At 38.8% G+C, this 12,731-nt stretch overlaps 1 protein-coding gene across 2 annotated transcripts; it reads left to right on the top strand.

Annotated features, from left to right (window-relative positions):
* The first annotated feature begins 9,631 nt into the window (after positions 1 to 9,631).
* LOC145138208 (F-box protein At3g07870-like) lies at positions 9,632 to 11,279 on the top strand. 2 transcript variants are annotated; one of them, XM_079072326.1, is made up of 2 exons: positions 9,632 to 9,812; positions 10,040 to 11,279. In XM_079072326.1, exon 2 carries the CDS (start codon positions 10,070 to 10,072, stop codon positions 11,186 to 11,188), a length of 1,119 nt encoding a protein of 372 aa, XP_078928452.1. In that variant the 5' UTR covers positions 9,632 to 9,812; positions 10,040 to 10,069; the 3' UTR covers positions 11,189 to 11,279. The 2 variants fall into 2 exon arrangements, with proteins under 2 accessions (XP_078928452.1, XP_078928451.1); XM_079072325.1 differs by having other exon boundaries at positions 9,632 to 9,846.
* The last annotated feature ends 1,452 nt before the right edge of the window (positions 11,280 to 12,731 follow it).

Below are 12,731 nucleotides of genomic sequence, written 5' to 3'. Positions count from 1 at the left end.
TTATTATAATGACCTTTGATTTTATAACGCACAAGACACATAACGAACCAAACTCTTGTATTAGAATCAGATCGAATAAATCAAGCTGATGGAATAAAAAAAACAAAAAGAGTTTGATCAACACGTGGATGCTTCGGAATAGAAAGAATAGCACCACGTATCTCTAATTCGTGCTTTCGGACATACACATCTTTTAGATTTTGGCACCTCCTCCTTTTTAGTTGGAGTACTCTTTGATTGTTAAACGGAAACTTGACTCTCCGCCATTTGACTAGTAAGAGTAGGGCATAAACATTTCTTGTGGCCAGTAACACCACATAGCAAGTCACATCTCTGGCTAATGATTGCTCAATTCTTTAATGAAGATTGTTATATGTCTATCGACCATCTCGACCGTCTCCTTCTTGACTGAAGTTTCGTCATTACTCAATACATGGATTTCTAAACCAATCAATTTTATCTTTGTAGATTTATATTAATCGGACTCCACTCTTTATGACATTAAGATTTAAACGATAATTATCTTCTTAGTCATTACCGAAACGAAGGTAACGACACACATGAATAAAACGGAATCATTTACTAGCTTCTTGGTAACCTTGTGACTTTACCTGATCCAAGTGTGAGTCCTGTGCTTCCAGTAGTATAGGCCTCTACTACTATTCACACCTACTCATACTCGTCCCAAGTATTGTCTCGCGGTTCCTAAGTCACCATTCAAAAGTTTTCACAAAGCAACTTTTCACACCTGAGTGTGTTCAAACAAGTACATACAACAATTTCTCCTAGACTCAACTAGGGTTTTCGCGTTTCCATCAAACATATCTTGGATTACTCGCCTTCTAAGATTCTTCTCACGCATATGCTTGATCTAGCATATTTTAATACTTTTTCATAGGTCGATAGAATTTTACTTTCAATTCTTCATATAAATTCTTTCTCGGGTAGTGTCTACTCTACAAGACATACTACACCCAAAATTTACTCTAGCAGCATGGAGACAAATGGTCTTCAACTACCTGCATCATCTTCTAACTCATGTAATGCACATTTGTTCATTTCATTATCCTTCCATGACATCGTCATTCCTGTATCTGAATAAGTCTTCTTCTCATGGTTGTATCTTTTAAATCTACTTCATAGGAGTCTATCCTAAGAAGTCTGTATTATAGCTGCATCTCAACAAGCTTTACTAGCTTCAACTTGGTTCCCTGTCATTCCTAATTACAACATTTCTTCTCATATAATAATATGAGTGTATATCTTCTTCAACTAAGTACTCTACCTTACTCTAACAAGTAAGCCACTCAGCCTTTTCACAACCAAATAACCTATTTCACTATCCCAATCTTGTATGTTAAAGTCGGCTTAACACACAATGGAACTTCCATAAGGATGTGATAGAAGTCAATCATCACTTAGTATTATTAAATACTAAGTCTGAGCATCCTGAATAATGTTACTACTTGAACTACATACTACATCACAAAATCTTGGCCTATTGAGTCTGAAAACTTCATTAGCCTTTCCTTTGATCTTCATTTAATTATTCTAAATCTATTATCACATAAATTTCGATACTGTCGAAGTATTTATCATCAGCTTCGGTTCTTCAGACTGCTTCAATCGGAACAGCGATGGAACAACTTCATGGATTTGTACCAACATATTTATCTCACTCAAACGTGTTTCAAATCCACATCTTTCTTCCAAAGATGTTATTATATATCAAACATACTTTAAATGTATATTACCACTCTATTGGTATTAATACACTATTTACATTAACACTTCATATTTATTATTTTACGATATCCCGCGATCGTTTATTTATATACTTATCGATGTCAACTATCATAAGTCTCTCTATCACTTTGAAAAGTTTCATGTAAATTCTATTACGGAAATTCTTAGAATTCTGAACATAAAATTTTCTAAACGAAGGTCGGCAATAAACCTTAAACTTTCTCAAATAATAGCAATATAGGTATGAAACCTAAAGCATGCTATATTTACTTATCATTTAGCACATATTAGAATATTAGGCATATCTCCTCTTAATATTCTAGTGCTTGCCCCATTAGGTATTCAACCTAAAGTATACCAGATACATATTGTATCATCACTTAACAATTCATGTTTAAATCTAGAAATTCTCAAAATTCCTAGTTCATATAAACTAATTCTCTAAAATTTTTGAAGTAACTTAATATCTTAGAATACTAGGGTTTATCACTACCCAATACCCTACTTAAGTATTTCCTATGGTTTGTATCCATATACTCCTAATGATTCCAGTTCATATATTGAACTTCCAATAGTTTAAGTCTAAATACCAATCCATGGAATTTAGTTCACTTAAACCACTGCTCTGATACCATGATTGAAAGGACCCCTTTCTAAATATTCATACTTGACAATAAAGTTACTCCAAAACATGCTACATGCATATTTATAAAACATTATTTTACATTGGTAAAGTGATTACAAAAGATTGGATACAAACCGACTATGTTTTAAGATTTTACATAACTACCCAGGATATTGTAATTTTATACATACATGAACCGAAATACAAAAGTAATATTACAACTATTCTAAACCTTCCAACAGTATATGACTATACTGGTTACTTATTCCCTGCAAATTTGTTAAACATTGAGAGGGTAAGCGGTGACGCTTAGTGAGTTCAATAATAGATACAATATAACGTTATGCCATATATATACTTCAATATGGCAGAAGCAAAGAGGAACAAGGAACAACAAAGGCATACGTGAATCATGTGACAAACATTCCATACTTGATATACATCAATAAAGCTTTGGCCCAAATGGCACAGAAGACATACAACTTCGGATTAACTTTTTGGTAGATTTCAGACTTATAACCCTGTCTAACCTTTTGCCAATACCATAGAATAGAAATCATTCTCTTACGGAGACATGTTCTACATGGCCAGAGGCTACATACCAGTACCAATATGAATCTAAGTCCTTTCACTGATCACATGGTCAAAGGTATTTCTTTTGCTATTAAAAAGAATAACGAATAAAAATAATACGGAAGATACTCAGGAATATTATTTTGCTAGAACATTCAGGCTTTCAGCCTTATCTTAGCATACTACCGAAGCCAAAGTGATGCCTATGTCATACACTTCATGGTCAACGGTTCATACCAATACCCAAGTAATGCCAATGTCATACACTTCGTGGTTAGAGGTACAACATTGCTATAAAAATAGCGGAAATAATAACACGAGATGATGACATGGAAAAGCACATAACACATATAACAGATAAAATACAATTGTTCCTATATATTAAACTCACCTTGAAATAACCGGGGGTGAAAATAATAATTTGTGCAACATTTCGGCTCTAAATATGACTTTATTCGTTGAAAACCGGGAGATTTATTGAAAATCGGGCTCTGCGAAGGTAGAGCTTCAAACCGAAAAGATAAATTTTTCGGGCTTCTCGGGAATTTCGGGGCGTGTTTCGGGCATTGGAATTAATCCCGGGGCTTCGGGGGATGTCAAAATAATAGAAATATTAAAAAGGGGGGTGAAAATGACAATTTTCCCATTTTACCCGGGTAATCTCGCAAGGCTCCTATTTATAGGGGAGGATGTCCGAAGCTTCGGACCCGAGGCCAGGAGAGTCAGCAGATGCGAAGGCCACATGGCAGAAGGAGCTTGGTTCAGAGGCCAGACGTCGCGCATGCGAGGCGGCCAGGTGCGAGGCTCGGAAGGGTGACACGGGGCGAGCATGCGAGGCACCAGCTCATCAGACGCGTCATCGACTTCAGACAGATGGAAGCTTCTTAGTGGACCGAACTTCGGTCCAATGGGGAAAGAGGGTGACGACTTCGGACCAATCAGCGGGTGCCACGCGAGGCTGCGGTCCAATCAGAAGACGCCACGTGGATCGAACACTATCATGCGAAAATTATCGAAAAATGTGCCCAATCTTGTAAAATCCATAACTTTCTCAAACGGGCTCCGTTTTTTACGTTCTTTATGTACACGCGTAGGGAAATTATGCTCTACAACTTTTGTTTAGACATCGTCGGAAAATTTTGACTTTATTTTGATATTATTATTTTTAACAGACCGGGACTGGTAAATCCGTTAAAAATTCATAACTTCTTCATTCGACATCCGTTTTCGTCAGACTTTTTACCGTTGTACTGCTAATGACGAGACCTTCGATTCTCGTTTAGGTTGTGTCGGCTAAAAATCACTTGATCTAATATTCGAGTTTTTAGCTGTCTACTGCTAAGCTGAAACTTGTAAAAATCATAACTTCATCATACGAAGTCAGATTTTGGCGTTCTTTTTATCAAAATTCTCGGTTTAACGAATACTACGACTTTCATTTAGATCAATAAGGCAAAAAAGTAGTTTATCAAAAACTCACTTTTTACGTCATTCGGCACCGTGCCGGTTTTGTCGCGGATCTTCGATTGGTCATAACTTCTTCGTTATAACTCGAATTTCGATGAGGTTTTCGCCTAAATGTTTCTAACGAGATTATTTACAACTTTAAATAATAAAATTTTACTTATTTCCAATTTTATATTTTCACTAAATTTCACTCTTTGGCTTTTAATTGGAATCTCATAAGACTTCCAATATTTTATGAGTGATTCTAAACATAGTTTTACTTCATTTCTAGTAAAAACTATCTGTTAGAACTCAACACTCAATTTCACATAATATTTCATAATATTATTAACTTTTCAAATTACATAACACGATTTCAAAACGTGTATGTTACAATTTCACCCCTACCACTACTACATAATATCCTAGCATATAAGCACATGAATCACATACTGCCTAGAATATATGGGTGCTGGCCTACCCCTTAGGTCTCTTTCAACCGGTTACGGGGTCTATTTCACCCCTCCTACCACTACCACATAATAACATAGCATACAAGCACATAAATTTCTACAGAAAGTGGCATACCAGACAATTATCACAAAGATAATCATCTCTATTATAAACAACTACTAGTGGGCCGACATTGGTGTCTTCGACCCACTCATACAGGGAAGGTAACTCACCTCACACTGTTGAAGCCCACTGCAAGAAATCTTTAGCTGCTGTCCTGGCAACTCTTCGAGCTATCAATACCAAAATATCACCCAATTAGCAATTGGGTCCTAACCCATGATCCATAATCCATACTTGGGGTAAAATGACCATTTTACCCCTAGCCCAACAAGATTCATAACTAAGGCCCAATACCAAAACCAACAAGCCCAAAACTCCAAAATCCATAAAAGCCCATTAATGGCCCAATTTTCCAAATTGGGCCTAAACCCTTACATGGGTCTTTCCCTAAAGCCCATTTACTTTTCTGAACCAAAACACATAATCATAACTAGCCCAACAAAGTGCATGCACTTACAAGCGCATAAGAAAGCCCAAAAACGAAATGGCCCATAAGGCCCAAATCCATCATGGACCTAACCCGAGAAGGCCCAATATCCAAAAAGGCCTGAAATACTGAATGGTCAACCCTAATCAACTCTTGGTCCATGGTCCAAGGCCCAAAAGGTCAACACAACGAGATGAGTCAACCAGGCCGAGTACACCCTGCGTACTCATCTTGTATGCTAAGTGTACAACTGTTGGGGCCAGTATGTGCCGCGTACGAGGTGGGTACGCCCAGCGTACTCCCATGGACTCCAAAATTCTCCAATAAGCACTTAATCACTTCAGCCATTGCTCCAACTCTCCAATCTGACTTCTAAAGGTGACTTTTCAAGTAAAGTTGGCAACTTTACTAACATGCATGGCTTAATGGGACTCTAGAGCTCAAAAGAGCTTAATGGATGGTCCTAATTCATGCTTGAACTCAAAAACTCCACAAAGCTTGCACCTTTATGAGAGAGGGAACCTTAGAACGTCCAGATCTACAAGATTGAGCCCCTAAAACGACCCTAGCTCACCTAGACCAAGCAAAAGGGACTAAAATGGCTAAAAACCCACCCAAAGTAGATTTATGAAATGAATAGCCAAGATAGAGACTTTATACCTTGAAAGTCACGAAATGGAGATGTTAACACTGGATCTCTAAGCTCTTCCATAGAAGTTGAGTCTTTCACCAACTTCTTCTTTTGTACAAACCACCAAAAGTCTTCTTTCAAGCTCCAAGCTTCACCCAAGGCACTCTAGGGTTTCATGAACGTCAAAAGGGGTGGTGGCTGACTTAAAATGACCTAAGAAGTGGTATAATGTTGCTTATATAGGGTAGGAACCCTGAATTTAGGGTTTTGGTCTGAAGTGAGTACACCCCGTGTACCCCTTTGTACGTCCGTCGTACTAATGAACCACCTGCGACCAATCACCTTATACGTTGGGCGTAGCCGGACTTACGCTGGGCATACCCAGCCAAGCACGTGCATGCATCCTTGCATGTATGGGACTGATCTGCCAAATATTTCCATTAAGGGCTAATCCTGCCAAAACCTTCAAAGTGCCATAACTCACTCATCCTAAGTCCGTTTCCAACGAACCTTATGTCCACGAAAAAGGTGGCGAGAAGCCCTACGCTCCTGGAAACACCCCCAAGCCTTAAAACCTTCTGTACAAAACCCAAAACCCCTAAAAGACCGTGATATCAATTTACAATCATACCCTTGGCTCCCGAAGACACAATCAGATACATGGATCACTTAGACCATGAAAACTACATCCGATATGGGCTAAATCCTTCCTTTCCCAAATCTCCTAACCCCATGACAACTGATGCTTGGGCCGCAGCCCCAAGCAGTAAGGCAAATCCGAAAATTGAGTGTTACAACTCTCTCCCACTTAAATTAGATTTCGTCCTCGAAGATTCTGCGCATAGGACAACCTTTCTAAGATTCTGCGCATAGGACAACCTTTCTAAGACAACTGAAACCCAAACCGAAACTTCCATCCCGAAGAAAATCAAACCCTGAGCCTTCGAAGGAAATCACTCCTACCTCTCTGAAACCGGAAATCCGCATCGGTCTGACTTCCTGACAGACCTGCCACCAAGCCATCCTCATAGAGTCTCGCATCACACAAATTGCTTCCAATCCCTAGTCACCTTGCTATCTCAAACGAAGCAAAATCACTGACCATATATCGCTACAGAACACTCATACTCGACAGAAGGCTCAGATAATCCTTCGAGTGAGATTCATCCCTGCAACAGTTAGACTCAGACGAGAGCTGCGCAACAGGGTCAAATCATTTACTATGAGATTATTTAATCCCGATGTGAGTGACTTAGCATTACCCAATCAATCAGTTACGCATCCGTACATGAAATCCTAAAACACTAATATTGCTATGCTAACTACCAACCTAGTGAATGCTATGGCTACCCCCGCAGTCTTACAACACCCCATCACTATCTACCAACCATGGTCCTACTACCAATCCAACTATAGCCACCCTGAGTCGAACACGCACCATACTATGCTCGCAATCAGGTGTTTGGGTTAGGTTTCAAACCCCAAAACTTTTATCAGACAAGAATAGGCAGCGAGGCTCTAACACAACCGTCGACTTGATTCCATCCACAAAACTGTTATGCCTACCACGAATGCGTCGACCAGCTGTTGGAAGTTTCCTGAACTCCCACTTACACAACCGCAACCCTAACGGTCACCGGGGTCGTCTCTTCATGACCAGGATGTGGAATTTACTCAAGCTTCAAACCCGCTTCTGATCCTTAATACCTGTGTGATTCTCCCCCACTTAGATTCGACTAAGTCTTCATGGCACGTGAAAATTGAAGAATTCCCAATCCTTCTTACCCTCTAAAATCCAATTGTTGACAACCTATGCTTACCAAGGCTAGCGATCAATTACTAGTCAAACCCTAAGATCGCCTATCCTCTGATATCTTGAAGATTACTCTTGAAATTTGGTCCACTCCGATACCTCAATCCACCTTTCATGATACTATACCAACTCCTTGAGTTCCCATGTTGGCGACTAGAAGCCTTAACCTCTACTTTGGCTGACGAATCCTCGCAAAACCACTGAACTCTAATCGAACACAACCCATGCGAAAATACAATTCCCTTGGAACATCTAATGGTCAAACAACCCATGCAACTAACACCAGTATCTTTCTGCTATCGCCCCTCTCCTAGCAACGGTAGTGTTAGAACCCAAAAGTTCTCCCATAGGCCACCGGCGATCATACTAGAACATATGATGAAACCACTATACCCCAACGTTACATGAGAACTAGCCCGATGAAGCTAACCACATACCTTCCCCACAATACCCCTGAGTCGATCCCGACCGCAACCCAAAATTTCAACCAAACACTTGGAACCTGCTTATATAAGATACGACCCCTTACTAACCCACTAACGATTCATGGTATGCAAATGACATATAACACTTCATACTAATAAAACCCTGAAGAGAGCAACATATAATGTCCCCGCAATGTCGCCTGCTGGAGTCCTGACCTCCTCTGTATGACACGGCAAAGCCCGACTCCTCTCTGGTAGGGCTCCGACCCTCCCTTCTCGTTCATCCGTGATCCTCAAAGTAGTCGGAGCAGGCGCACTCACTGCTCTTCCCCTCAACATCGGATAGTCGGCCTTCTTGTGGCCCACCTGATCGCAGAGGAAACATGACGGGCTTGCCCCCTGAGGACAATCCTTGCTAACATAACCAAACCTGCCACACTTGTAGCCGCCCAAACCTCTGGAACAACAAGTCCCCTCGTGCAGTTTCCCTCACGTGCTGCACAGGTTCCGACCATGCTGACCTTTCATGCGATGGTCAGAAATCTTGGGTCTCTTCCCGGGACCCTCCAATGTCTGCACCTGATCTGACCCCCTCTTACTAATGTGCTCCAAATCCATCTCCCACTTACGGGCTCTAGAAATCATATCATTCAGGGTCTCGCACCCTGAAATACTCACGAACTCCCTGATATCATCCCACAGCATATCATGATTCCTCACTTTCTTCATCTACTCATCTGCGGTACCAAAGATACATAAAATTCAGAATTATACTCCAAAATAATTGCTAAAAAACTGAAATATTTCAGCTTTGATATCCCAACTTTGAAGTATTGTAATCCATTGAATATAATACGAAAAACAAAAAAAAATTATAGTCTAAAATCATCTAAAACTCTAAATTACACGTTGGAAAAAACTGTATGTTAATCCGACTTAAAACAAATGAGATATGTTTGTTTAACGAATTTCACAGAATACAAAAGTTTAAATTTTTGCTGAAAAGTTAAAATATTTCAACTTTGAAGTATTGTAATTCATTTAATATAACACCAAAAACAATAAAATTATAGTCTAAAATCATCTATAAACTCTAAATTACACGTTGAAAAAAAAACCGCATGTCAAGTCGACTTAAAGCGAATATGATATATTTGTTTAAAAAATTCACAAAAAATAGATTTGATTTTTTTGTTTTTAAATCAGGTCCAAACCCGGTTTTTACCTGGAACGGGCTGGACTGAATCGATAAAAAAAACAAAACCGGTATTGATCATATCCTAAAACCCGAGAACCGGTCCGAGAAAAAAAAATGATCCATGGTCGGATCGAAGGGTCCATATGCTCTCCCCAAGTCCCGTCCCTCGTGTATGATTCTCACAGAAACAAAAAGCCATATTGCCGCCGTTTTCTCCGGCCCCGGAAAAAACCCCAATGTCTCCGTTGTGCCCTTCTGGTGTTGCTATCGGAGTCTCGCCATCTCGGTTTCGGTGACTTGGTCTCTCCTTCTCAGCTGTTTTCGAGCCTCGCCTTTCGATCTCTTTTTTTGGGTATAAAGTTATTCATGATAAGTACCCCTTTTAGGTAATAATTATTACTACTAGGAGTAATTTTTTTTAGCATCTGTTAGATGCTAATTAATCGTAAAGGATTTGTGTTGCAACAAATTTTGTATCAATGACGATTTTTGCTAGGTTTTGTTAGTAGGATATATTATGTTAGTGTTTATCAATAACGTTTGTATTAATTTTCAATTGTTTTGGATCTGTCATCTCAGTATCTCACCAACATCAAAATCTAGAAAACAATGCCTCTGGTGGATGCATCCATGGAAAACTTACCGGTGGAAGTCATGGTCGATATTCTGTCAAGACTTCCTGTGAAGACAATCATCCAATGCAAGTGTGTATGCAAGAAGTGGCTGGATCTCGTTTCCGACTCTTACTTTGCTGATTTTCAGCTATCTAGATCACCTGCAGGCATCATGATTTATCATGATTCCGATCACAACAAAGAAAATACAGGTTACCATAAATCGGGCATTTGGGTTGAGGTTGAAGACAAACCCGATCACCACAATTTACCCCACAACCGTGTCATGAGCCTTGATCTTAATCTTCCAGGCATAATACACCCAGTGGGCTCACTCAACGGTTTAATCTGCCTGTGGCAGTATAATCGTAAAACTAGTAACACTTACATTTGCAATCCAATCACCAGAGAATATATGATCCTCCCAAAGCAAAAATACCATAGAAAAGAAATTTATGCGGATGTCACTTATGGTTTTGGAGTTAGTTCTGTGGCACGTGAATACAAAGTGATACGGATTCTCCAAAAGTCTCTATCTCCAGCCGAGGTTTACACCCTTGGCACAGGTCAATGGAGAAGTCTCGGTCATGTCCCTTACTGGTTTACTGGACGATGTGGACAATTTCTAAATGGGCATGCTCATTGGACTATTCGTGACCAGGATTCCTCTAAAAAGATTTGTGCTTTAGATTTCGACAAGGAGACATTTGAGTTGTTCCCATCTCCTCCCCCTGAAGAAGCTTTTATCTACTTTGATTGTTTGGGAGTTGTAAGGGGCTGTTTATGTCGATGTGACACTTACTATTCTAAATTCACGGTGTGGGTGATGAAGGAATATGGGGTGAAGAAATCTTGGCATAAAGAGTTTGTGATCGAGAGATGTATGGACCCTAATCTTGATTTGCTTCGGGTGGAACCTTTGTATCCAATTGAGGGTTTTGAAGATGGAACTATTTTGATGGCATCTTATCAAAATAAAGTTTTTGTTTACTGTCCTCAGAGGAAAACAATTGTAGATAGGGAAGTATTTGGCGGCTACTTCTACGGATTGTCTTATCATCCTAGCTTTCTCAGACTACACAACTTTGAAAACGGAAGAGTTCAATTGTTTTGAAGGTCATAACAAGCTCTGTAATGGACATCCATTCTCATTTTTGTGTCTAAAAGTCCTTTTGAGTCCAATATCTTACTATTGCTTTCCACAATTATATTTAATGATTTCCTATGGGTTAATATTTTCGTCTAAAAGTTGAGAGATGTTTTAAAATAGAATAAAAATATCAAAGATACTTGTTAAGAGTTCTCAATAAGCTGCTGTGGTGAACAAATAGGACAAAACAAGAAAGAAAGAGGTAAACAAATGTAAGAGCAGGGGAAAAAAGTAAAGATTCAAAGCCAAACATTTACCTCCAATCCGATTATCTGTCCCACACAAATGATATTATTTGAATTACCGAATAAGACCTTCAAACCATCAAACTCATCAAGTCACAAACACCGCTTGCCTCTTTGTTTGATAGAAATGACCGACTGAAAATTTTGAGTTGTTACCATTTCCTTCGGTTGAGACTGATTGTTGTTTGATAGAAATGTCCATAAAATTATAAGCTTTGCACTCTTTAATTGTTGTCTGTGTCAGTCTGAAATAGTTGATTGGCCATTCACGATTTGGGTGATGAAGGAATTTGGGATTAAGAAATCTTGGCATAAAGGGTGACAATCAAGCACGGTATTAACCGTTGGTTAGATGGGTTAATCTAGGATCATGTGTATCTAGTTGAGGACCTAAATGATGGAACAATTTTCATAGTTTGTTATCAAGACAAATTAATGTTAGCATATTGTTCTCATAAGAGAAGAATTGTTGACTCAAATTGTGTTAAGTATAGGGTTTTATGCACAATGTAATGATCTGACACATTTTCCATCAACAACAGGTTTTATGTTCGTAATTCAACAAATTCAATCAAACTAGTAGATTTGAGCCATTAATTAAACAACTTCAACCCGATAGATTCGAGCCATTAATTAAACAACTTCAACCCGATAGATTCGAGCCATTAATTAAACAACAACCCAAGACTTCTCTCCAAAGTGATTGTTTTGGTCATAAAGAGTTGCAGTACTTGCAACTTTGTACAACATATTGTATTCCAACCGTTCAAGCACATTCAAGTTATTATGATAATCTTCAAATGTAGGTGGTTCAGATACAAGTTTTCGTTTTTAGAGACCTCCATCGATATTTTTAGAAGCAACCAACCGTGTATTAAGGAAAAAAGAAAACAAACTAGCAAAACACTAGCACAAAAAAATTACAACGGGCTCACGGGTTTTTTCAACCAATTAAGCATATCTATATTACATTTCCTATTTCTATTAGAAAACCAAATAAATGATAATTGACTAATAGAATCGACAATGTTGTTTTGTTTCAAAGTGCCTCTAATAAAACTGTTGTTTCTAAATCTCCAAATATACCAAATAGTAGCACACACCACCGAATCAACCAAAGTTTTCTTATTTACTGAGATAGGTAGTTGATTGTCTAACACAAAGAAATCAAGGATCAGTCCAAATTGAAATTGAGAAACATCCAACCATTTGAGTCGCATTCTAAATCCTTGCAGCAACCTCACATTTAAGAAACAGATGAT

The sequence above is a fragment of the Lactuca virosa genome, chromosome 9 (genome assembly GCF_052849685.1).
Source record: "Lactuca virosa cultivar CGN04683 chromosome 9, Lactuca_virosa_CGN04683_v6, whole genome shotgun sequence".
Classification (NCBI taxonomy): Eukaryota; Viridiplantae; Streptophyta; class Magnoliopsida; order Asterales; family Asteraceae; genus Lactuca; species Lactuca virosa.
The sequence above is the reverse complement of the archived record's forward strand: the minus strand, read 5'-3'. Positions and strand labels throughout refer to the sequence as shown.